Raw genomic sequence first — 26,467 nt, 5'->3', positions numbered from 1 at the left:
GGACCCCTTGAATCCCTTTTCTGATTTGTGCTGTCTTTAGCAGCCAGACTTGGCTGGCATACCACCCTACATCCTCCTGTGGGAGGGAAACTGCTGGGTTGTCCTCCCTACAGTAGCCACTGCTGAATTCCTATCGTGTGCCAAGCATGGCGTCCACAGTCGGAGCATAAAGGACTGAGAATGGCCCAGTCCTCCTGCTTTACTTTAGTGCCTGCTGTGCCCTGCTTTGCTCTGGAGAGGTTTGTGTACCCTCGTGCTCCTCTGGGAGCCAGAGACCAAGGCTGTGTGCTTCTGTACGTCCGCAGAGCCTGGCATGCAGTAGGAGCTCAATAATTGTGTGCCAATTTGAAAAGAAAAGAGCATCCAGATGGCAAGGCCCTCTCATGGACTTCTGAAAGTAGGAGTTGTGGATCTGTCAAGCCAATGGGCCTCAGCAGGCACATGAGTCAGTGGCTAGTTCAGGTTCAGCCAGGAAGCCTGTGACCTTACCTGCCCCTTACCTGGGAGTCCTCACTGGATGCCTTGGGGCCCTGGCCACAGATTGGCCCCCAGAACCCCAGCTCTCTTCCTCTGACCCTTGGCCTGAGATGGAGTGAGTGTGTCCCAGTGTTCCCTCCTCTGTGCTCTGGGAGAGCAGTGACCAGGCTGGTCTTGTCTTTGGGCCCTTAGCACAGGGCCAGCCCCAGGCTAATGCTCTGTGAACTTCTGTGAGAAAGGAAGAAGGGAGCCAGGAAAACAGTGGATCAAAGGTGAGGCTGAGTTGTGCAGTGCTGATGGGCCCTTGGGTCAAGGGCTGAGCTGCTGGGGCTCAGGATGGCAAGGTTTGCTTTTCCAAGACCTTGTCCATCCCAGGTCCTCCCCATATCGGCATGGGTTTACCTGCTGAACTCTGGCCTTCCTGCTTGGCCCACAACCCAGTGCTCAAGTTGTCTGGGCTGAGATAGGGACACTGAGGGACTGGCCAGCTCCTTTGTGGCTCCAATTCCTTTGGAGAGGAGGGTGGCTCTTGGCAGGGGTGGGCTGTGGGCTTCCTGACCTTGGGATAGAGGCCGGAGCCTCCAGCTTCTGGCAGTGACTGGGCAGGACTGTGTCCTAGATCACCATTCCGAGGGGAAAGGACGGCTTTGGCTTCACCATCTGCTGTGACTCTCCAGTCCGAGTCCAGGCCGTGGATTCTGGTAAGTGAGTGACAGGGGGATGCCAGCTCCCCTTGCCCATCACACATATGGGCTTTGCAAACAGAGGCTGGAACTAAAAGGGGAGCCCCAAACTGGAGCAAAGTGTCCTGGCTTTTCAAAATATTTTTAAGTGACCATAGATGAAACTGCCATTTATAAAGTATGCCCACTTTTTTTGTTGTTTTATCAAAATGAAAATAGGTTTTATATTTTGTTTCCCAATCAGTTTGAACAGGAACTAAACCTATATTTTCAGCAATGGCTGCATGGGAAAATGAGAGTCATTTGTGAACTCTATTTGAAGCTGGTATTGTATCCTATCCTGAGCCTGATCAGCGCTTAAAAGAGCCATCCTTCCCTACTTTTACAAGTGAAGATTTCTCTTAATCACAGAGTGAGCATCTCAAAGACAGAAGCCAGGGCTCGGTGGTCAGGGTGTTTCCAGTGCCTGCACAGGGGTGGGCATGAGGTTTGTGCACAATGATTGACAGAGAAGGAATGAATGGTGTGTGGGAACCTGGCCCTAGGGAAGGTTCTCAATGGAGTAGGAGGCCCTGGGGAGGGGTAAGGGCCTGGGTGGAAGGGTGGACTGCAGAGAGGTGAGCCAGCAGTAGGGGAGGCAAGCAGGGAGAAGGGAAGGCAAAGGGATGCCTTCTTTAAAGACTCTTGAGAGGCACCAAGTTCAGCCCCTCATTTCACAGATGAACAAACTTAGAGAAAAAGGGAGGTCCTTGTCTGAGGTCACCATGGCAGCAAAGGACTCCAGGTCCTTTGAAGGGGTCTTGGGCTTCAGGGGCCCCTGAATGGCTTTTCTTTGTCCCTGCAGGGGGTCCGGCAGAACGGGCAGGGCTGCAGCAGCTGGACACGGTGCTGCAGCTGAACGAGAGGCCTGTGGAGCACTGGAAATGTGTGGAGCTGGCCCACGAGATCCGGTGACAGGGGGCAGCGGGTGGCCTGGGGCCTCAGGCTGATAGCACACCCTCCCCACCCCTGGGCACACTGCCTTGCCTGGCCCAGCTCTTGCTGCTCCCTCCTTTGCCCAGCTGTGAGCAGGCAATTCCTTTTGCTCCTCAAGGAATCTGTTTCTTGGCCTGAGAATGGAAGGTTCAGGCTCAGAGCACTTTGGGATTCCAGAGCAAACAGCAGGGAAGATGCTCTCAGACTCTGTGGTTCAGGATGGAGCACCAGGGGGTTACTTTCTGCTTTAGCTAATTATTTTTGCTACCTTAGAGCTAAGTCCATTTGTTATTTAAGGACATGAAGATGTTGCAAATGTTTCAGTTGCACAATTAAAAAATTATTCTTGAAAATGTTGGAGTCTCCCAAATTTTGATCCCCTAGGGTGATACCCCGATGGCCTGATTTTAGGTCTGCTTCTGGAATGCCAGATGAGGGCTTGCACTTAGGTGACCTCCGAGCTTTACTTGCTTATATCTTGCTTATGACAAGCATCATGGATTGAGTATGGAACTCTTTCCTGTTGAACCTGGCGTTGACCTCAGGGTCCTTCTCAGCCACTGCCCATCAATAGGAATTGACCTAGGTGACCCATTTGCTGTCTCCTTTTTTTTTTTTTTTTTTGAGACGGAGTCTCGCTCTGTCACCCAGGCTGGAGTGCACTGGCCGGATCTCAGCTCACTGCAAGCTCCGCCTCCCGGGTTCACGCCATTCTCCTGCCTCAGCCTCCCAGGTAGCTGGGACTACAGGCGCCGCCACCTCGCCTGGCTAGTTTTTTGTAGTTTTAGTAGAGACGGGGTTTCACTGTGTTAGCCAGGATGGTCTCGATCTCCTGACCTCATGATCCGCCCGTCTCAGCCTCCCAAAGTGCTGGGATTACAGGCTTGAGCCACCGCACCCGGTCTGCTGTCTCTTCTTTAAATGGCTTCTTGCATCCCTTCCTGCCCCGACACTGGGGGCTTCCCCGCTGCGTCTGCCTCCTTTTCCCCCCATCATCCTCCCTGCCCTGTGGGCCCTCACTCTGGCTGATACTGGTTTTCCCCAGACTCAACCTCTCTGTGTGATCCCCCAACTTCTAGGAGCTGCCCCAGTGAGATCATCCTACTCGTGTGGCGCATGGTCCCCCAGGTCAAGCCAGGACCAGATGGCGGGGTCCTGCGGCGGGCCTCCTGCAAGTCGACACATGACCTCCAGTCACCCCCCAACAAACGGGAGAAGAACTGTACCCATGGGGCCCAGGCACGGCCAGAGCAGCGCCACAGCTGCCACCTGGTATGTGACAGCTCTGATGGGCTGCTGCTTGGCGGCTGGGAGCGCTACACCGAGGTGGCCAAGCGCGGAGGCCAGCACACCCTGCCTGCACTGTCCCGTGCCACTGCCCCCACTGACCCCAACTACATCATCCTGGCCCCGCTGAATCCTGGGAGCCAGGTATGGACAGCTGGTGTGGGGAAGGTGAAGGGTATTGGGTCCCTGTGGGAGGCCAGGAAGACTTGAAGACCCAAAGTTGTGTGATGAGGAGCCTGCGAGGGGCTGCGATGTTGGGCAAGGAGATGGGGTATGTGCTAACTTTGCCTTCTTCAAGGCTGTTCTTTGTGGGGAGGACAGATGGGTCTATGTGGCCTCAGGGCACAGATCCAAGAACAGGGCATGCACAGGCTGGAAGATTTCAACTCACAGAAGGAAGAGCTTTCTACCAGCCTGTGCTTTTGCCCAGTGGAATGGGCTGTGTTGGTAGGTGGTGAGCCCCCATCATAGGAGGGGTGAAAGCAGACACTGCATGATTGCATGGTGGGATGATGGAGTGCACTCCCTAAAACATTAGTCCAATAGATACTCTAGAAAAAAGGTGTTCTGAGGCCAGATAAGCTTGAGACATATCCCGTACTCTCTTTCTCATCTAGGAGATTCCCAGTGCAAAGGAGCCTAGTAGAGGCTCTTCTGGCAGGTGGTGTCACCCAAATAACACCGCATTTCCCAAACTTGCCTGATGGGGGCACCCTTGAGGGCGTGGTTGGTACCGTCTTACCATTCCAGTGTTCCATGGAATTCACTTTGGAATGAGCTGCTGTAAAGGAAGTTGGGGACTTGCCAAGGGGTTAGACTTCATAACCCATAAAGCCTCTTTTAACTTGAATATTCTGGGATTTTGTGTTCTCTCCCTGCCTCCTCCCTCAGCTGGTTACCAGAACTGCTGTTTTTCTCTTGTGCCCTGAGGTGCTCCACTTCCTCTCCCCTGGGGCCCCTGTGTCCAGCAGCCTCCTGGGCTGTCCTGCCCTGCTCCTGGGGCTGAGGTGGTTCTCCTGTCTTTCCCTTACAGCTGCTCCGGCCTGTGTACCAGGAGGATACCATCCCTGAAGGTGAGTCTCCTGCTGCTGCTGTGCCCTCCTAGCTCAGAGAGACAGCAAGGGTCAGCTAAGGCCTGGCCCAGCCTCTGCCCTGAGTTCTGAGGCCTTTCCAATGGAGTCAAGGTCACTTAGCCTATCGACACAGACTCTCTTTCCATGTGGTACCTTTTCTCACTCATGGAACCAATGTCTTTCTTCCTTGAAGCCAGAACTAAGAAGGAGGAGAGGGGATCTTACCAGGGCAGTTTAAGAGGCAGTGTGTCCAGGCTTCAGGCATTCAACTGAGATTCATCCAATTTTACTGAGCAACTGATATATGTTGGGTGCCAGAGGCAATATGGTTGGGCTTGCATGGAAGGGAGTCATGGAGCGTGGAGCTGGGAGGTCTTGAGTTAGAGTTCTAACTATGTGATTTTGAGTAAATCATGTCCCCTCAGCTGGGCGTGGTGACTCATGCCTGTAATCCCAGCACTTTGGGAGGCCAAGGTGGGTGGATCACCAGGTCAGGAGATCGAGACCATCCTGGCTAACACAGTGAAACCCCGTCTCTACTAAAAATACAAAAATTAGCTGGGCGTGGTGGTGCGTGCCAATAGTCCCGGCTACTCGGGAGGCTGAGGCAGGAGAATCACTTGAACCTGGGAGGCGGAGGTTGCAGTGAGCCAAGCACTCCAGCCTGGGTGACAGAGAGAGACTCTGTCTAAACAAAACAAAACAAAATCGTGTCCCCTCGCTGAGCCTCAGTTTCTTCATTTATAAAATGGGGTCAATAATTCCTACCTCAGAGGGTTGTTGGGAGGATCCCATGAGAGAATGGTTGTGAGTAGTTGCTTGTATACTGAGAGATGCTGTACAGGGGGTAGCTGTCTTTGAAATGCACAGATGTCTCTGCTGTTGGATGGATTCTTCTTCTTTGGCTTTTAAAATCGGGATGGAAGCTGAGCTCAAAACCACTTTCTTCTCCCAGGAAGGCTGAGATATCGGTCTTGAGGCTGAAGCTGGCTGGGCATTCCTTGAGATCCTTCAAGTGCCTGCCAGAGAGCTTTGACTCGGAAGTCCATCTGGTGTCTGGACCGCCTTCCTTGACAGTGGCTTTTGCTTAGCCACTCATAGACTTTTTTCCTTGCTGTTCCCCTCTCAGTGATGTGAAGGCGATGCTTATAGGGGTAGTTGGAAAAGTGCTTGTGACTTTTGCGTGTGTAAAGCACTCCTATCAGGCTCAGGCACGCTGATGGAAAACACCTTCTTTCTCTCCGGTCTAGGGCATTTGGGCAGTTGAGCCTGGTCAGTTGGAAATAAATCTGTGTTCCTTCTGGGGAGAAGTCCCACAGCAATTCAATGATGAGTTTTATTTTTATTTTTTATTTTTCCATAGATTCTTGGGGTACAGGTGGTATTTGGTTACATGAGTAAGATTTTTAGTGGTGATTTGTGAGATTTTGGTGCACCCATAACCTGAGCAGTATTCACTGCACCCTATTTGTAGTCTTTTATCCCTTGCCCCCCTCCCACCCTTCCCCCCAAGTCCCCAAAGTCCATTGTATCATTCTTATGCCTTTGCATCCTCAGCTTAGCTCCCATGTATCGTTGAGAACATACAATGTTTGGTTTTCCATTCCTGAGTTACTTCACTTAGAAAAATAGTCTCCAATCTCATCCAGGTTGCTGCAAATGCCGTTAATTCATTCCTTTTTTTTTATGGCTGAGTAGTATTCCATCAACGATGAGTTTTTAAAAAGCTTTCGGTTGGCACATTAGGTTAGACTGAAGATGCCGCTGCTCAGTAGGGAATTCATTAGGGTTAAGGACTAGGCCTAGCTCATTTGTGTAGGTTCAGTGCAGGACCCAGGGCCTGGCAGATAGCAGATACTCAGTAGAATTTTGGTTGTGTGACTGACTGAAGGAGAATGACTTGGGTTGCCTCTGAGGCTTTGGAGTCTGCTCGTGGAGGAGGGGGACTGGAGAAGTGTGCTGCCTGGAGTGGGCCAATGCACACAGCTGGTGTCTGGGGTTGATCCCTTCTCAGTTTTAGAGGTACCTCTGTGTCTCCCTGCTGTGCTTCTAGTCTGTATCCATGTTGCATTCCCCTCAGAGTATAATACACAGTAAGTCAGCAAGAGCACAGTCATCTAAGCCATGGGGAAAGGGACAAGTGAGGAAATGATGATGATATTAATAACCATGGTAGCTCTTTGAATGCATTGTATTAAGATCTTGACTTTATGTATTCTTCGTAATAATAAATCTTCACTCTTTACCAGGGATGAAGTCTTTGTAGCTCACAGTTTTAGGATTCAGAGGAAAGGGTGAAATTCAGGGCACATAATTTCCCTTAAACACACTTGGAGTTGTCCAGAGGTTAAGGCTGTCACCAGGGTGCCGGCTTCTCAGTCCCCCTCCTCTGGCTGGGCTGCCAAGATATAGCCCTTCAGGAGTGTTGGGTCATCCTAAGTTGAATAGAAGGGAGAGTTAAGCCATCCTGAGTTGAATAGGGTCTGGTGCCCTTCCGGAGCCTGGAGTGGCTGCCTGGCTGTGGTTGGCATGTTTCCCAGGGCTGCTGGTGTCCTTGGCATTGTCCCTGCCCTGTAAAGGTGACCTGGCTTCAGATTTGCCACTGTCAGGGCAGGGTGGCTGCCAGGGCTCGCCTCAGAATCTGGGAGTAGAGCCCTGTAATTACTGTATTTGGTCGGTGAAGCAGGTGTTGGAGGAAAAAAGGGTGATATGGGGGTTTGGACCAGACATTGGTAGCAGGTGGGAAGTAAATGAGTTTGCCTTCACAGAGCTCAGTAACTGGGTTGCAAGCTGTACTGTTCTAAAAAAAAAAAAAAAAAAAAAAATCAGTTTTGTAGAGCCAGAGCCACTCCCACTGGCCACATATTATCCAGGGGTGGTGGAGACTGGACACGAGGGCATGACTGCTGCATGGGTTGGGTTAATCCTGCCTTGTATAATTTACTGACCAAATGACCAGTCACCCTACCATTCCAGACCTGTTTCCTTGTCTACCGAATGGGGCTGAGCCAACTTTTCCTCTCTGAAGGCAGAGTTATGTGTTGGTTGCTTTAGGTGAGGCCCTTGGTGAGGATTCTGTGACAGCCCTGGGCTCCTGGGCTAGAGAAGGGAAGAAATCAATTTTTTAATCTGAGACTGGGGGCCCAGGACCCAGATTTTGGCATCTACAAAGGGTACCCATCTTTAATTTTGGTCTATTTTGCTCCAGTCACCTACTTGTCAGTCCTGCATGGTTTTGCCTTCTCTGCTCTAGGCTTGACCATGTTAAATTAGACTGTCTAGATCCAGGCTGGCCATGGGGTTTCATTCACAGCACAGTTTGAGACCCAGCAGCCCTGCCTGTCCTTCTACTAGCCCTGATAGGTAGATTACTTGGAGGCTTAGGATTTGTGATAATGTCCTGACTACTCACACTGTGGTACAATCCACCAAACTTCCATCAGGTCTCTTGTGTGAACCTCCCACTGGCCCTGGGGAAAGCAAGGCAGCAATCAGTATTATCTCCACTTCAAAGTGGAGAAAACTTTGATTCAGAGAAGGAAGGAAGCTGTTCAGGTTACACAGACTGTCTCTGACTTGGGAAGTCAGTGATCAAGCTCGGGTGTCTTATCCAACTCAAATTCAGTGAGGATCTTGAGACTCAGGATAGTGCTTTTGAAGGGGTGGCCTGCCCTCCACACCTGTGGTGCTTCTCGTTCTAGGTGGAAATGAGAGACTTGAGAAAGAAAAATAAGACACAGAGACAAAGTATAGAGAAAGAAAAAGCCGGGCTCAGGGACCTGTCGCTGTGCTTACAGAGGCCACACACCGGGCACCGGTCTCTGAGTTTCCTCAGTATTTATTGCTCAAAAGATAAGGGAGTAAATCAGCAGTAAGACATACAGAATACACACACGGAGATGTTCCATTTCCCAGAGACCGGCAGGAGACAGATGTTTTTCTTTTACTGAGATTTAAGAGAATGGTGATGGCCTTTAACCACAAGCAGCCTTTAGGCATTTGTTTAACAAAGCACATTCCTTACAGCCCAAAATCCTTTAAACCTTAAATCACCACAGCACATGTCTCTTGCAAGGACAAGGTTGGGGGTAGGGTCACAGATTAACAGCATCTCAAATACAGAGCCAAATGGAGTCTCTTAAACTTACTTCTTTCTATAATAACACAGTAACAGGCTGACCTCTCTTTTCCCCACAGCTTTAAGCAAAGGGTCCAGAGCCTGGCAGCACACACCCCTCTGGGGCTGATGTGCAGGGCCAGATCAGACAGGGAGCTATGTGACATCTTCCTTGTGTCTGTTCCTCCTGTGCCCATCCTGAGCTCATGCTCATTCTACTCCTCTCTATGTGACTCACAGAAGAGGCAGGAAGTGGTTTGAGTTATGGTGGTTTGAGCACTGCCCCCAGATTCGTCTATGATCAGTGGTCACTTGTCAGGGGCATGGGGGGAGTCAACTTGTTTTTCTCACCTTGCTCGGTGAGAAGGGGCAGGCGGTGGGAGGAGGAAGCCAGTGTGAAACCTTCTGAGGTGAGTTTTTCCTCCGACACCGTGGGTGCGCGTTGGTGGGGAGCTTCCCTGAGGTATAGCTGGGGTCAGGCCACCGGCTCCCCCCTCGCGGTCAGGGCTGCTGGCAGCAGAAGGAGGCCTGCGCTCGGGACCCAGGCTGGGCACCCAGGTCAGTGAGGACCTGGTAGTTGCCACGCAGTAGCAGGAATGCCTTAGAAGGGGCCCAGGAGTGTGTGGAGTTTCCCCTGACTGCTCTGGAGTTTCCTTCCCACCTGCTTGGTCCAGGAACCCCTGACTTTTTAGCAACTTTGTGTTTTGTCCCTCTGCCCACTAGATGGGACATGATAAAAACCTGTGCACAGGCTGGGCATGGTGGCTCATGCCTGTAATCCCAGCACTTTGGGAGGCTGAGGCGGGCGGATCACCTGAGGTCGGGAGTTCAAGGCCAGCCTGACCAACATGGAGAAACCCTGTCTCTACTAAAAATACAAAATTAGCCAGGTGTGGTGGCACATGCCTGTAATCCTGGCTACTTGGGAGACTGAGGCAGGAGAATCCCTTGAACCTGGGAGGCGGAGGTTGCGGTGAGCCGAGATTGGCCATTGCACTCCAGCCTGGACAACAAGAGCGAAACTCCATCTCAAACAAACAAACAAAAAACAACAAAAAACCTGAGCACCATCCCTTGTTCTGGGTGAGGGGTGTGTGTCCATCAGTGTCCCCTCAAAGAGGGACCCCCCCACCACCATTACAGCCTCTGCTCTCCTTCCTGGGGATGGCCTTGTTTCTCTGTTTCTCTCTCTGTCTTTCCTTATGATTAGAATGCTTTGTGAGTTGGTGGTCAAGCTGGAGTACCTCCTGAATACAGTGAAGCCTGGGATTCCCAGAGTGCCTACGGGGCACCTGACTCCCAAACTTGCTTTTCCAAGTGGAGAAATCACAACAACGAAACAACGAGTTAGCAGCTAACTTTTATCACACACTTACTAGGTTCCAGGCACTGTTCCAAAGACTTCACTTAGAGCATTTGATTTAATCCTCACTGTAACCCAGTGAGCTTGGCACTGTTATTACAGTTGAGGAAATCAAGACTCTGAGGGTGAAATAAGTTGCCCAAGTTCACCGAGCTGGTAAGCAGGGGAGCAGGATTGAGCACAGCCACCTGGCTTCGAAGCTTGTGCGCTTTACTGTGACCTGGGGCAGCAAGTGCTACTCCTTATTCTAAACTGACTGGAGTGGGCCAGGCTGCTCTAGCTCCCTTGGCTACAGAGGGTGGACTCCAGTACATCCTGGGAAAGCCTTTGGTCTCTGCTGCTGCTGCTGTGGATTTTTGTCTTGGGGCGGGGAGGGAGGAAACAGGTTGGGCTGGGCTGAGGTTGTGTGGGGAGTAGTGGGAATGGTGTGGGGGTCTGGTGAGGAGAGCAAGTGCCCTGCCACACAGGCTGGTCACCACTCCGCTCTAACTGATTGTTCCACATGGGACTGTGGGCTCAGTGAGGCCAGATCTTCTGATTTTTCAAATCTGAGCGATTTCTTGATTTTTAAAAGCGTGAGGCCAAACTGGAAAGTCCGATCCAGGCCTGGGGCAGCAGGTGGAGCATGCTGCCTCTGTCATAGCTGGTGGTGCCCAGCGCTGTGCTAGCCCTGGACTTGCTTTCTCACGTGTCAATGTCTCTCACTAGAGTGTGAGGGAATTCCTTGAGGCCCGAGCCCATGTGAGGCCTCCCTGTGTTTCGCATCGTGCGCAGGACCTGGCACAAAGTAGCTGCTCAGTAAGTGGTTGTTGACAGAATGAGTCCGTGCCCCGTTTCTACAGAGGGGACACCTTCGCAGGAGTGATGAAAATGTCTCATAGTCCCCCATCTCTGTTTCACAGAATCAGGGAGTCCCAGTAAAGGGAAGTCCTACACGGGCCTGGGGAAGAAGTCACGGCTGATGAAGACAGTGCAGACCATGAAGGGCCACGGGAACTACCAAAACTGCCCAGTCGTGAGGCCGCATGCCACGCACTCAAGCTACGGCACCTATGTCACCCTGGCCCCCAAAGTCCTGGTGTTCCCCGTCTTTGTTCAGGTGAGCCCGTGACTGGTCCTAAGGGTTTCCTCAGGAGGAACGGAGAAAGAGGAGGGCCCTAGCCCCAAGACTCAGGGATGATACCTTATCCCAGGACTGAGGGCCCCGTTTTGGGAAAGATAAGTAGCTTTAGATGCACAGGATTCTAGGGGCTTATACTGAGGGAGCAGAGATTTCCAGGGAGATACACAGGAAAAAATGAGGCCAGGGGAGCCCAGCAAGGAAAGGGTCCTTTCCTTCCCCCACCTTGCCTCCCCTTTCTCTGGGGACAGGGCTGGTACACCCCAGCTGCTTGTTGCCATGTCACAGGGCCTGTTTGCTGATGCCCCCACTCCTTGGCTCACCCAGTGGTTTTTTTATTTGGAAACAACTGAGGGGAGACCCTTGGGGTCTGTGGCTTATCTGGTCTCCCTGGTCTCTGCAAACATGTTTGACCTGTATTCACTGGTGGCCTGCGATTCACTAGATCTCTCTTATTCTCCAACGTCAAACAAAATGCTTGAAGAAAGATAATGAAATGAACAGCAAGCTGGGCCTGAAATCCCAGTTACTTGGGAGGCTGGGGTGGAAGGATCGTTTGAGGCCAGGAGTTTGAGGTTACAGAGAGCTATGATCATAACACTGTACTTCAGCCTCTTCTTCTTTCCCCTTTTCCTCCCCATTTATCTCTCTTTCTCTTTAAAAATAACCTTTATTGGACTGGGCATGGTGGCTCGGTAATCCTAGCACTTTGGGAGGCCTAGGTGGGTGGATCATTTGAGGTCAGGAGTTCAAGACCAGCCTGGCCAAGACAGTAAAACCCCGTCTCTACTAAAACTACAAAAAAAATTAGCTGGGCGCGGTGGCAGACGCCTGTAATCCCAGCTATTCGGGAGTCTGAGGCAGGAGAATCACTTGAACCTGGGTGGCGAAGGTTGCAGTGAGCCGAGATCATACCACTGCACTCCAGCCTAGGAGACAGAATAAGGCTCTGTCTCAAAAAAACAAAACAAGACAAAACAAAATAAAACAAAACCCAAAAACCTTTATTTATTCCAACACCCAGATATGATAGTGTGAACATTTCAGCATCTTTTCTGTGTGCATGTACACATTAAAAAACAGATCTTATTCTATATTTTATATCATGTTGCTTTTTTAAAATGAAAATTGTAGCATGTACCTTTCCCACACCACTAAATGTTCTGTGCTTTATGGTAGTTGCCCTCTCTTCTATGAAATGGGTATACTGTATTTATTTAACCAGTTCTATATTCAGATACTTCTGTCTACTATTTTGCTATCGTAAATAACCCTGTGATGAAAATCCTTGCTCATGGATTGCCTCTCTGATTATTTTCCTCGGGAGAGATTGCTGAAAGGGAAATGACTGGGTCATGGGTCATAAACATTTTAAAGACTCTTTACACATATTGACAAATTGCTTTGCAGGAAGATTCTAATGGTTTATCATCTTACCAGCAGCATAGACGTGACTTGGCCCCAAGGGCTTCATTTCTGCCTATGCCTCTCTGGTCTCCCTGGCATCCCAGTCTGGGCCTGTCACTGTCCAGTAGGCACACTTTGTTAGGATGCAACACATCTCTGGGAGCTCACGTGCCTCCCCTTAGACAACTCTGTCAGCAGGTCCTGGCCTTGGCCTTTCTGTTGGTCTCTTTCTTAGCATGTGACACAAAGTTCTTGGCATATACAATGTCTAATTTTCTTTCCTTTTTTTTTTTTTTTTTTTTTTTTTTTTGAGATGGAGTTTCGCTCTTGTTGCCCAGGCTGGAGTGCAATGGCGCGATCTCGGCTCACTGCAACTTCCACCTCCCAGGTTCAAGCGATTCTCCTGCCTCAGCCTCCCAAGTAGCTGGGATTACAGGTGCCCACCACCATGCCCAGTTAATTTTTTGTAGTTTTAGTAGAGATGGAGTTTTACCATGTTGGCCAGACTGGTCTTGAACTCCTGACCTCGGATGATCCACCAGCCTCAGCCTCCCAAAGTGCGGAGATTACAGGCCTGAACCACCGCACCTGGCCTGTGTCTAATTTTCATATTCATTTTAATATTTGTATAAGAAACTATTTTTATTCAAGAGACACTCTCTCGCTCTGTCCCCCAGGCTGGAGTGCAGTGGTATGATCATAGCTCACTGTAACCTCAAGCTCCTGGCCTCAAATGATCCTTCCACCTCAGCCTCCCAAGTAGCTGGGATTTCAGATCCAGCTTGCTGTCTGTTTCATGATCTTTCTTCAAGTACCTTACTTGATGTCATGTACTTAGAAGCCATGTTAGAAATATACAGTCATAAGGACAAGTGCTGCTGGGTAATCCAGAGCTTAGGGAGCTTCCTCTGGGCTGGGCTAGGCAAGGTGATGGAATAGGGTAAGAGGTTTGGGTGTGAATTGACCCTATGGGGATTGGCTGAGAAGGACACAGTCAGTTCGAGTGTGTTATGAATGCAGAGCAGGGACTGGCCTGGCCTTGAAGGAACTCAAGTGACCAAATCTCTTGGCATGTGGCTCTCAGGATGCCTCCTAGTCCTGTGAGGCATGAACAGGATAGATGGGGGATGGCGGGGGCTGGGAGGGCCCAGGAGCCCAGTGCAGTAGGGGGTGGGAGCTGGGACTGAGGACTGCAGAGGGCCTAAGCCTGTGGTTAGACTTCCTGTCAGTGAGTGTAGCTCTCACGGAGAGGGTTGATGGGGAAGGTGGCAGCAACAGTTCCACAGGACAGCAGCGTCTGTCTTTCTGTTTCCATCTTATGTATGAGGGGGTGTGTGGGTTCTCGGGTTGGTGGCGGGCTGACAGTCTTCTCTGGGTCAGAGGGTTCTCTGTGGCTGGCTTTGACAAGCTGCCGCTTCCTCCCCCCAGCTCCTCACCCAGCCTCTTTTTGAACTGCCCACTCAGCCTGCTTTATTTCCAGCCTCTAGATCTCTGTAACCCTGCCCGGACCCTCCTGCTGTCAGAGGAGCTGCTGCTGTACGAAGGGAGGAACAAGGCTGCCCAGGTAAGACTTTCACCTGCGTTTTTTAGGGGGCTTTCTCTGTGGGCTTCATTGGCATCCTCCAGGACCCTCACTTTGGTCTCTTTCTGAGTATCTTAGAAGTGTACACTCTCAGGGTAGGGGAGACCTGAAAAGGACCCTCCACTCTCCCTAGCAAAGGCTACAGCTTTTTCTTGTACATCTCCTTTCAAAGCTGTTGAATCCTTCTTTGATGGTTAGAAAGTTTCCCTAGCCCCCTCAGGAGTCTGAGGCAGGAGAATGGCGTGAACCCGGGAGGTGGAGCTTGCAGTGAGCTGAGATCCGGTTACTGCACTCCAGCCTGGGAGACAGAGCGAGACTCTGTCTCAAAAAAAAAAAAAAAAAAAAAAAGAAAGTTTCCCCAGCCCCTAAAGACACCCCATTGTTTACCCCACCTTCCTCTCAGGAGCAGAAGAGATGGCAATTTACCCTGGCTGTGGGGGGTAACTTTGGTGGTGGGAAGAGTAAAGCTATTACCCGAAGTGAATTTTTAGACCAGCATCAGTTTACCCAAGTTTTCTGGGCCTGTATTAGCCCAAATCCCACATCCTCTTCTGAGAGACGAGTCTATGATTTCGCCTGGGTTCTAGCTCTCCCAGCAGAGTGCTGACATGGGAGCTGTGCCACCCTTCTGGGAGCTGGCCTGGGGTGCTTTTCTCTAATTGGGAGAACTTCATTCATCCACACAACCCCGGAGCTGGCCAGTTCAGTCTCTGAGCTTAAAACTACTTGGGTATAGAAGTTGGAGCCCTGGGCTCTGCCCTGGCTACCTGGGGCCATGGAGTGAGGGTAGCAGAGTCTTTGCAGATCAGGCCCCAGTGTAGAGCTGCCTTGGCTGAGTCGAGTGGCAGCTTGGGGTAGTGGAAAGATCAGGAAACTTGGAGACAGGAAGTCTATATCGAGACCCAGCTCTGCTGCTGGCTTACATGTGATTTCTTCCTTCTTCCTCAGTCTTCCCATCTGAGCAGCAGCAGCAGTATGTGTGTATTTGAGGCAGTAAGGGCAGGGTCAGAGGTTGGTCTCTAAGGACCCTTTAAACCTCAGCCTTCTGGGACACTATGTGTGACTGTGGCCGAAGCAGGAGGTTGGTTTGTTTTTTAAGTAAGCAGACTGGACTGGAACTCATCTATTCCAAATGCACATTATCTTTTTCAAGGGAGTGCCCTGGGGGGCTGCATTCTCCCTTCCACCATCGCTATTGTCTACTGTGTCTGGACCTCCTCTTCTCCGAACCTCTTCTTGGGAACTTTGCAAACTTTGGGAACTTAAAAATCTTTGCATATCTTCTGAATTGTCTCAGTGGGAGTAAAACTTCATCTGTTGGGAGGGATTTAAGTTTTAGGGATGAGAAGTCACTTAGAGCTACGTTTGGTGAGTGAGAGTGTAATGGAGCTAAGTCAGGCATCCAAGAGTCAGAAATTGAGGTGTGGCCATAAATTCACCAGACTCACAAGAAGCCAGTTAAGAGATGGCAGCCACCCTGAAATGTACACATAAGTCTAAATTCACTCTTCTGTTTGTGCACTTACCCTTGAATCTGCAAACATTGAGCACTTACTGTGTATCCTCATTGTGTATGCATTTTACATACTTGACCCCAATTAGCTCTTGCAGCACCCCCATGAGAGGCACGATTGTCCCCACTCTGTAGTTGAGGCAACTGAGGCTCCAGTGAGATTCACCATGACCCAAGAGTCTCCAAGCTGGTAAGAAGTGGAGCCGGGTTTAGCACTCGGGTCTTTCTGGCTCAGCAATGCTTTCCATGACCCCATACTGCTTCTGGCATGTCTGCATAGAGACAAACCTAGGAACACAAGCTGAAGCCAGAGCCTTGTGACAGTTGCAATTCGTCCAAAAGCCCTGCTTTATAGATCTCTGGAATCTTAGAACCAAGAGACTCCTTTCCCTTTGCCTTAAAGATTGAAGGAAGCAATTTGAAGACAAGTAAAATAAATATTAATATATTCCTTTTTCTTGAAGTATGATACCAACCAAACATGTAGATCTGGGCACCCTATCATGCTACTCACACCAAAAAAAAAAAAAAAAAAAAAATTCGAAGGGATTTGGATAAATTCATAAAATCTCAGCGTTGGTTAGGCTTTCAGGAGTCATCCATTCTAATTGCTTCCTTGTAACTTTCCAGTTAAATGGTTTTCTGATTGGTGCTTGAATCTTCTAGGGCAGCCATTAGAGCAGTGGTTTTGTTACCGGGGAGGGCTAAATTGTAGAGCATTCTTCCTTACACTCAACAGAAATCTTTATTTGTGGAATGTTCCTCCTTGGTTCTTTGTGCCATCACTTCTCTGGGCATGCTCAAGTTTGCTAACATCTGTGAGCTGATCCAGTCCCACACCATGAGCTACCCTCATCACACCCCCTTCCAGAAGTAATAGACTTGATTAACGTGCCCTGAGGTCTATCACCCTGTGCGAGGTCCTGGGAATACCATGAAGCACAAGACAGACACACCCTCCCTTTACACACTGACTCATGGAGTTTACCATTAACTAAGGCACCAATGTGTTTTCAGTAAACCCTGCTCTTAGGTCAGATTCCCAAGAAGAAGCTTGATTAGGGCCACTTGGGAGAAGCCACCCTCCAAGTGGTAAGGACCCCCTTACCAAGTGGTCCCTCAACTCTGACCCTTTGGAAAATCAGATGTGTCCTTGGAGCAAGTGTGGGAAAGACACCGGGTGACCCCTGTGGCCTGCTGCGGAACGCGACAGGTGATTGGGCCATGGAGATGGTCATCACTCTCCCATGGACTGCCATGGCCCCTGCTGGTGCTGGTGAGATGGGGGAGTCTACATGCCCTCCCTGGTGCGCTTGCCCCTCTGCTCTGCCTCTAGCTGTGTGCCAGTTCTGGCCTTTCCCTGACCCAACCTTTGGGAAATTTTTCATTTATGTCTTAATCACTTCCTGTCTAGACCATATTCTCAGCCCTGGGAATCTGAGCCAGAGTGGTGGCCTGGGCCTTTTCTCACCTTGCTCATGGTTCTTCCCCAGTTGCTGGTGGCTCCTCCCACTTGCCCTACTTCCACCCCTCTCTGGGCCTGGGCTGTTTTTATTTTTTTATTTTATTTTATTTTATTTTTTATTTTTTATTTTTTTAACTTTCTAGGCTCCTGACAGATTGTTGGCTCTAGCCCTTGCCCTGCCAGCCTCCCTCTGGGTCTGGAGGTGACTACCAGATTTCCCTTGAGTCAGGGAAGACATGTTTTGTGGGACTCTGAGGGTTTGCCTTGTGTTTCTGGCTAGTTTGGAGCCTTCTTTCCATTGCTCAGACTTTGAAGTCTTCTCAGACAACCAATTCCTTGACTCCTTCTGAGCTCTTGGGTCCTTTTCTTCCCCTCTTTTCTTAATATTATTATTATTATTATTATTTATTATTTTTGCCTCATTTGCTCCTCCTGTTTGGTCTCTGGATTCTTTCACATTCAGGAACTGAACAGCTGTAGGCACATTGCTACCTCTCTGTATAGTGAGAGCTTTAGGTCAGCCATACCTGGGTAATGGTCCCTGGCTGTGTGGCCATGGACAGGTCACTTAACCTCTCTGATCTCTAGGGTCCTCGTCTGTAAATGAGGCCAGTGGTGTTATTTACAAATGAGGATCCACTGAGCAGAAAGTAAGCGTTCAACACATGAAGGCTTCTCTTGGGCTGCATTGAGACAGGGCTGTGGTGGGAAGGGTTAGGGTCATCACCAAGATGCCTTATAGCCCAGTGTTCTGGAGTCTTCATGTTTGGGCCCCATCGGAGAAGCCAAAGCCCCTAAGAGCTCCTTCAGGGACATCTCCCTGTTGTCTCTGCAGCTCAGATTTCCTCAAGCCTCTGTATTTGTGCTACACTCAAGAAGCCAAGCCATCTTTTAATATATATTCTATATCTTTAAATTACAAAAGTAACAGTGATTGCAAATATAATACACATTAAATCAAAATGTATCAATTAAAATCCCACTCCCTGGAGTGAGGAGTGTGGTATCTTAGCTATTTTAAAAAGGTATAACTATGAGAAATGTATCATTATTGTTTTACAAAATTGGACTCTGTGCTAGGTATTTTTGCACATTGCACTATTTTGATTTATGATAGACAGATTTCTATTTCTGTCCACATAGCTAGCTGTACTTAATTTTTTAATAGTTGCATACAATTCTGCCATATGAAGGTAGCATAATTCATTTTATTCATCTTCTCTTGATGAATGTTTGTCATTTTCTTTTCTTAAATTACAAAAATGCTGCTGAGAACATCCTTGTATGTTCATATTGATACCTCCTTGTAAGTGTTTCTGTAGGATAGAGTCTCAGAAATGGGGCTGTGGGGTCATTTTTAACAGGTTGATAGCTGAATGTTAACCTGTTGGCTTTGTAAATGTCACCAACAGTGCAACACACAGTCATGGTACCCTTCAGTGCATGCCAGGCCCTTCTGGCTGGTTCTTCTTCAGAAGAGACACGGTGTCAGGTGTTTGATACCTCAAACGGAAGTTCACATAATTAATAACATTTTGTTTTGTTTGGAGAATCTAAAATTGGATTTTATTGCTTTTGACGAAAGTCCACTGGAGGATTTGCAAAACAAAGAACAGTGTAATCTTTAGTGGCATTAGAGGATCAAGTGGATTTTCTTAGCATAAAAATATGCTGAGCGTGCCTGTTGGTTTACCTATAAAGTCTAAGAATAGCCTCTGCCTTTATTTTTGGAGCAGCTAATGCATAAAAGAGATAAAAGTGATGTGCATGTCTGTACTAGAGTGTGAGTAACTGGCTGTTTCTTGAACTGATTTCTCATTAATGCAATTAAACTTATCCGCAAGGAATTTGGTAATATTAGCTCACATTGTGTGGTGCTTTACTCAGTCTGCAAAGAGCTTGTGGAAGGAGCTTGTAAGAACGCCAGGCAGGGACTCTTCTCCCTGTTTGGACTGTTGAGAAAACTGAAGGGGTTAGGGAGTTTAAGCCAATTTTTTTGTGGCTAGTTAGTGGCAGAGCTGGGATAGGAGTCTCCCGATTTCTGACTCTCAAGTCCAGTGCTCTTTCAGCCAGACACTTACAGCAGAATAAAAGCAAATATGGAAAATCCTACAGCTTAAGGGTGGCTCCAAGCCCCAGGTGCTGGGCTGGAGACTCCGGGAGCATTTGGTCAGAGAGGTAGGCCTAGGGGATCAGGCTGTGAAGAGGCTTGCAGAGACCAGCTGCCATGAGGGCCGCTTTCCCCCTTCTGTTTGCTTTTTTCCTACTTTGAGGAGTAGAAGTATAGGAAACTGGAGGGTGATGGGGCCATCTTGACTACAGGTCAGGTCTGCCCTTGGCTGAGGCTGTACTGAGCACTGCTCCTGGTTCTGTGTGAGATGATGAGGATGTGTTACCTGGGGAGGCTGTGGCTCCCCACCTTCTCAGGGAGGTAGTGGCTCCCAGCCTCCAGGGGACAGCAAAGTAGCCAGTTCTGTTTGCTCTCTGTCAACCCAGGTGACACTGTTTGCCTATTCGGACCTGCTGCTCTTCACCAAGGAGGACGAGCCTGGCCGCTGCGACGTCCTGAGGAACCCCCTCTACCTCCAGAGTGTGAAGCTGCAGGAAGGTAAGCAGATGCTCTAGGTGCCCGGAGCCCCTCTCAACTTGCCCCAGTCCCTCTGGGCCCTGGCTGCCAGTCATCCACAGGGCACTGGAGTGTGTGCTGCTGGGCTCTGTCCATGGGCCGGTAGGTCTCAGACACTGACATTTCTTCCAGGCTGGTAAGCCTTCTGATATACCTGAGCTTTTCAGGGAAGTTTCTATTCTAGAGACTTTCCAGGAAAGCTATGGAGTGGGGTAGGAGGAGCTTTGGATTCAGACAGACCTGTGTTCAAATCTTGGCGCTGTCCCTCCATACCGGGATGACTGTGGGCACTTTCCTCAGCCTCTCGAAGCCTGTTTCCTCCTGCGTAAATAGGGAGAAAAATAGTCACTCACAAGGTTGCTGTGAAGATCAAGCTAGGTCATAAATGCAAACGGCCGGGCCCATAACAGGTGCCCAATAAATACTTATTGCCACCCACTCACCCTACAGATCTGTGGACAGAGACTGCAACTTGGCCCTACCCAGCTACATGGCCCTGCAGAGCCCAAGCTGCTGGGCCTCAGGCGCATGTGGGAGCGTGGAGGGAATTTCTAACCCAAACTTTCCACCATGGCCTCCACTCGTGGGAGGGGAAGCCAGCTGGGAGTATCTGTCGGTGGTTTGGTTTGGCGCCTGAGGTCTCCGCTGAGAGGGGCTCGGTTTCCTCTCCCAGATCATGAAAACAACAGACCTGTTTGAGGATGAGTGACAGGGGCAGAGAGGAAAATATTACCCAGTGAAAGAATTCTGTTTTGGCGGGGTCTGCTCCGGGAAAGCTTCCTGGCTGTTTGCAAACTGTCCTGTGTGCTCAGTGCCTGAGTATTCCTCCTCCTCGGAAACCCATTCAGTGTGAGAACCTCCACTCTCACTTCCCCACAGGAAGCCACTGACAACTTCTCCATCTCGGGCTCTGGCCTTTCCGCTGCCCATGGAAGGGAAAAGCAAGTCACCTCACTGGGTCAGCTCCTCCCTCTGGGCGGGTTCAGCCTGACCACGGGGCAGTGGGAATGAGCTGCCTGAGCAACCCAGTTCCAGCACTGGCGTTCCCAGAGTTCCCCATGCCTGCTGGAGGCAAGCAGGTGGGAGCTCCAGTGGCTTCTGTTCCTGAGCTTCCCTGCCATCCTCTCCATACCCCCCAGCCCCTCTCTGGCTTCATCACACCCAGCTTCCCATATGCCCATTCTCCCTGTCGCTCCAGCCTGGCTGCAGTGTGCATATTCACACATGCGCTCACACTGAGTCCTTTCTTCTCTGCTTCCCCCTCGCTGCCCCCAGCCCAGACAGTCTAGGACCCTGTCACATTTGAGGGAGGAGCACTGGATGGGGCAGGGCTCAGTAATATGCCCTGGTTGGTATAAGTGGTACCCTCACTCTGTTGTGCACGTTACAAGGCTGAGGCCATAACCCAGGACCCTGGTTTGCTCAGCTTCCTGCGAGAAGGAGGGAGGGAAGAGAAGGCTCACATTGGCTGTAATTTGGGTGGACGTGGAGGTTGTGGGAAGAAGGCAGTAGAGGAGCCGAGGGCAGTGACTGGGAGTCTGGGGTCTGGGTGTGGTGCTGCTGTGCTGTGCTGTGTGGCTTCAGCTGGCCCTTTCCCTTTGCCAGGCTTCAGTTTCTCTGACTGGGAACTAAGGGTGGGGCCAGCGCTTTGTGTCCCTCCCAGCTCTGACACCCCCACACAGAACCCCAGAGCTTGCTGTGAGCAGCTGGACCATGCCTATACTATCCTGCCTCTACCCCTCTGGGGGCTGGATGGGGAATTGGTTGGGATCTCCCCTTCTGGAGGCCCCAGGCCCAAGACTTGAAGCTAGGGGTGGGGTGTGCTCCATCCTCCACTGGGTGTTGGTCAAGGCGGGTGGTATGGGGACTTGGGGTGTCACAGAGAGTCTCTCCAGGTGCTGAGCTATGTTTGAGCCGCAGCCTTGTGCAAGCCTGGCACTGTGGCTTCCTCTCCCTGCAGAGGGAGTGCGAGCTGCACAAGGGCTGAGGATGGCCAAGGCAGCACTTCTCAGGAGAGACCACCATGGCCAGAAGAGCCCCTTGGGTTGGCGTGGGAGAGGGGCATGTGTGTGTGCGTGCATGTGTCTGCCTGCCCTGGATTTTTTGGACAGATGGTTTGGGGCCGAACTCCAGGGAGCCTGAGAGCTGCTGAGAGGATGGAAATGGCTCCATTTATAGGTGCACAATCCAATGCTTAGATTTCTTTCCAGGCACTGATGGAGCCCTTGCCTTCCCCCAGCTGCCCCCACTCCCCTGAGATAGGCTTGTGGGTCCAGAGGCTCATGGAAGTTTAGTGACCCCTTCTCCTGCAGTCCAAATTGGAGCCACAGGACCCAATGTTCTGAGTCTTAGCGTCCAATTTCCTGCCTGCCTCCCCTGTGCCCCAAGAGACCTGCTGCAGCAGCAAGGGCCTGAGGCTTTTAAGGGATGCATTTGGGACCTCAGCTGGAGCCTCTGTTGGCAGAATGGTCTCTGATTAATATTGCTCATGACTCCTAGGTTTCTTATTTGTCTCTTTCAAATCACCATGTATGCAGAATTCAATTTGGGGCAAAGAAGATGGCAAACAAGGAATGCACCCAACCTTTCTGGTTGGCTGGGGCTGGCAAGGGCTGCTCCCTGGCCGGGGAGAAGCAGCCCCACACTAGGGACCAAGGTCTGCCTGTGTAACTTGTCTGAAGGGTCCTTAGCTCCATTGGCCAAGCATACTTCCAGGGCCTAGCCTGGGGCGTGGAACACTGTGTGTGCCTGATCAACGTTTGTTGCGTGAATGAATGACTAAAAGAGCAGAAGTGTTGCCTCAGTTGGGGAGCTGGGGGTGCACCTCTCCCCCAGGGCTCCTGGGTGGTAGTCACTTAAATCTTGTCGGCCCCGGTCCTGCCCAGCCTTCCCCAGGCTTCAGCAGGGCCTAATGGCAGTGTAATGGGAACAGGCGGAGAGCTGGCGCTAACAATTGGGACATCTCCGGTCAGCCGGGGCCCATTGTGGTCTCTTCCTGCCTCTGCCGCCCTGCTGGCTTTGCTACTCTTTGTGTTGCTGCCTCCCAGGCGACCAGTGTCACGCCCATAGTGTGTCTTTCTGGCCTGCTCTGGTGTCTCAGAAGTGGCCTGGAAATGTTCTGCTGCTTCTTGGGCTCTCCATTCACCTTGGAGCCAGGTAGGCAGTTGCAGAAAGTCAGTTGCATTGGTCTCAGCTGCTGCAATGTTTGGAGTTAACTCTTGGCTAGTCCCCATTTTCTGAGCACGTCCTCAGAGCCCACATCAGTGATAGCAGTGCTGGGGTGGTAGCAGTGGAAGGGACACATTGCCACCTCTGGGGCTCATAGCCTGGTGGAATGTAGATGAGTAACCCATGGAGGGGTAGAAATGTGACAAGGCAGGCAGTCCTCGCTTCAAAGCTCGGCTTTGCCACTTACTCACTGTATGTCCTATTCATGTTGTTCTCCCTCCATGGGCCTCAGTCTCTATATCTGGAGAATGGGGACAATACCCACCCTGCTTGCCTCAGACAGTGAAGGGGGTTTGCTTAATTGTTGAGTTTTGGATCGCAGACCAGGTGAGAGAGGGCTCTGGGAAAGTGATGGAGGGGTCAGACCTGAGCCAGGAAGCTATCTCTGGGGTCCACCCAGCCCGTGATTGGGGATCCCTCCTGCATGGTCCATGTATTCCTTGAGGGAAGCAAGGCCCACTCTGGAACCCAATGGCTAATTGTTGAATTTCAAAATGGCCAAGGCAGTTGGAATGTTTAATGGACAACCCAGATGTGTGCTGCCCTTCTCCTCCCTCCTAGCCCCCAGTTCTAATGTTCTAGGAGGGGCAGAGTTTCTCTCCTGGGTCAGCCCTTTGCAGCCTGCTTTTCTACAGCTGCAGCTCCTCTCTGGCACCCTTGGCTTCTTCAGTTTGTTTTTCTTTTATGAGGCTCTGAACCATGCTGAGTGCTGCCCCCATTCCATCCTCCTCTCAAAGTGCTGCCAGCACAAGGCTGTGACGTGGAACAGATTTCAGGGAAAGTTTGCAGTAATGCAGGGAGGTTGGGGAAGGAGGCAAGGGTGTCACAGCACAGAAAAGTTGTCAAGGCAATCCATCCACCATTCCCTGCCATAGGGAATATGTCTCAGGGAGTATTCCCCTAACCTCAGCCTCCTGTTTCCCTGAAGCTCTCATCTCCTGGGCTTTCCTCTTCCTTCTAGAACCTTCTCTTTTCTCGCTGCCAGCTTCTAACCCCCAAATTTCTGTTATTTTCTTACATAGATCTTTTTGACTCTTACTTGGCACTAGAATTTGCTTCTGGAAAGCCAAAGAAATGTCCCAGTGTGTTCTCTTAAACAAAAGAAACCACCTCCTCTTGTCTCTACCCTCAGCAACACAAGGAACCAGCAGAAGCTTTGAAATTGCAGTTTTCTTAAACATGATGGACTTCTTAGGCAAGACTCCCTCTCTCCCCAGCCCATCACTAGGTGGGAAGAAGTAGAAAGACTTATTCTCCCTAAGTCTGAAGTGAACCCTCATTTACTTATGGGAGATTTTTAAATCTGGCTCTGGTTGGCAGCCCCTGACCCTAGGGATAGCTTTGTCTCAGAACTGCCCATATACCTTGCTTCAAGGGGCCCTGGACTTCACCCACACCAGGGCCCTTATTCACAGCTTTTCTTAGGAATTGACTTGACCCACAGTCTCTATTTTTATCTTGCTGTCTTCTCTTTGCAACTAATTTTGGTGTCTTTGACAATTTCTTTACCTCAAGTATGTGTTAAGGGTTCTACCTCGAGCTCAGCACTGGTCTGGTGCCTTGAGAGGACAGAGGAGCTGGATAGGGCCTATGTGGTGGGCATTTGAGGTGGGGTGTGTAGTGGTGGGAGTGTGGGCACTGGATCTAGCCTACCTGGGTCTAAATCTTGATTCTCTCTCTTACTCCTGGGCAAGTTACTCAATTCATCTGTGCCTCAGTTTTCTCGAGAGTCTTGAGTGAAAAGAGCCCTGCCTACCAGGGGTTGTTGTGAGGGTCAAGCATATCCATGGGAAGCATAGGGAACAGTGGTTGCCATGGAGCACTGTGGTGCACCAGGGTCCTATCCCTTTAAGCATTTACTGTTTTACGTGCTTGTGGTTGCTTCCCTCAACAATGACAGTTTGCCCAACGAGGCCCATTGCACAGGGAGAACCATCCCGGGCCCATGCCCAGACAAGTGCCCTAAGCGGGAGTGCTGCCAGACCCTGAAGAGTGGCTGCAGTGGGCAGGGCCGGTGTCCTGGAGGAAGGGAACAGTCTGCTTCTCTGCACTTGCTCTTCCTTGAACACAATTTGTGCTTCTCTTGGAATGTCCTTTCTTCTCACCTTGAGTCCAAACTCAACAGGACCCTCCTTCAGGAAGCTTTTCCCAGAATCTGAGTGTTATCTCCTGGTCCTCCTGCTTCTGAAGCGCTCTGAGCAGTCACCTTTCCCGGGTTGACACTGGAGGAGGGAGTTGCTGACAGCCCTCCCAGATGCCTCCCAGGTAGAGAAGAGCTAGTGAATGGTTGCAACTGGGATCCTGGACCAGGGGTTAGAAGTCTCTAGGAAAACACACAGAGAGGTGAAGCCTGGGCCTGGAAGCCATCTCTGGGCTCCACCCAGTCTATGACTGCACAGTCCCCCATTCCTTGGTGGAAAACAAGCCTCCCTATTGAATTTCAAAATGGCAAAGGCAGTTGGAGCATTTAAAGGAAAATCCAGATGTGTGCTGCCTCCAGGTCTCTCACTGCAGAAATCATGGAAGGGAGGAGGCCTCCTGGGATGGATGAGGGCTCCCTCCCTGTACCTCATGCCCAGAGGGTGCTCCTGGCTACCTCTCCTAGGGAGGAGGTTTCAGCATTCCTTGGGCCAGGCTGACCCGCAGGCAAATGCCTTAGAGCTGTACATTACCCTGGTTAGTTACTTAGCCAGTTTTCCTCCAGAGACTTCCCTGCCTCCCATGCCTGCCTCTCTTTTCCCAGAAGGTGCCACACACAGCCTTCTGAGCAAGACAGCTGACTGTGCTGGAGCAAACTACTGAGGCTCTTTAGCCAGTTCTAATGCAAATCTTACTTTTTGTTCCCTCAAAGGTTCTTCAGAAGACCTGAAATTCTGCGTGCTCTATCTAGCAGAGGTGAGTCCTTTCCTCTGGATTTGAGGAGAGAGATCTTCGACCTGGTGCTTGAGGGGAGACACTGGGCTGGGATCTAGACCCGTGTTCTAATGCCAGCCTCCACACCCACTCAGGCCAAAGTCCTGGGCAAGGCCAGAGTAGCAGTTGTTTTGCTAGGTAGAATGGGACTAGCCGTTCCTGCCCCATGCCTCTCTCACCTCTGTGTTAAAGAGCAGTGGAAAGGCAAGTGCTTAGAACAGACCCTTGAGATTTTCTGTGCAGGACCTCCTGAACTGCAGGAATCTCAGTGGGGGTGTGGCTGGGCAGCTGTGCATCACCCTGTTTACTGGTTAATAGCCCTTCCTCTAGAGATCACCCTGATTCTTGCACCTGCCTCTTGCTTCCACGTTTCCCAGGAAGGACCACCCACGACCCCTCATACAGGGTCTTGTCAGTGTTTCAAAAGGTCTGAAGGTATTTGTACCTTTATCTGGGCCAGATAATACAGGCTAAAGCAAACATCAAGTGTCTGGGTTTCAGTCTGGAATGATACCCACTCAGTGTGGTTGAGATTCCTGGTTATCTCAGTTTGATCAGAAGCTTAGATAGGCAGTGCTGTGCCTTTGCTGAGCAACATCTGGCAAGTAACTTATTACTTGATATGGCTTGGTAGATAA

At 50.5% G+C, this 26,467-nt stretch overlaps 1 protein-coding gene across 7 annotated transcripts in view; it reads left to right on the top strand.

Annotated features, from left to right (window-relative positions):
- Window positions 1-26,467, top strand: part of RGS3 (regulator of G protein signaling 3) — a 138,627-nt gene that overhangs the window by 42,547 nt on the left and 69,613 nt on the right. For 6 of the 7 annotated variants that reach the window (XM_017875958.1, XM_017875957.1, XM_017875956.1 and 3 more), the window contains 8 exons: window positions 1,097-1,178; window positions 2,005-2,110; window positions 3,215-3,566; window positions 4,456-4,495; window positions 10,878-11,074; window positions 13,983-14,066; window positions 19,559-19,670; window positions 25,768-25,811. In XM_017875958.1, the coding sequence (XP_017731447.1) occupies window positions 1,097-1,178; window positions 2,005-2,110; window positions 3,215-3,566; window positions 4,456-4,495; window positions 10,878-11,074; window positions 13,983-14,066; window positions 19,559-19,670; window positions 25,768-25,811 (1,017 nt within the window). The remainder of the gene's footprint in view (window positions 1-1,096; window positions 1,179-2,004; window positions 2,111-3,214; window positions 3,567-4,455; window positions 4,496-10,877; window positions 11,075-13,982; window positions 14,067-19,558; window positions 19,671-25,767; window positions 25,812-26,467) is intronic. The other variant, XM_017875955.1, reaches the window with a different exon arrangement.

Source organism: Rhinopithecus bieti, unplaced genomic scaffold (assembly GCF_001698545.2).
Source record: "Rhinopithecus bieti isolate Rb0 unplaced genomic scaffold, ASM169854v2 scaffold_9997, whole genome shotgun sequence".
NCBI lineage: Eukaryota > Metazoa > Chordata > Mammalia > Primates > Cercopithecidae > Rhinopithecus > Rhinopithecus bieti.
Note: the sequence above shows the minus strand (reverse complement) of the source record. Positions and strands in the feature narration are given on the sequence as shown.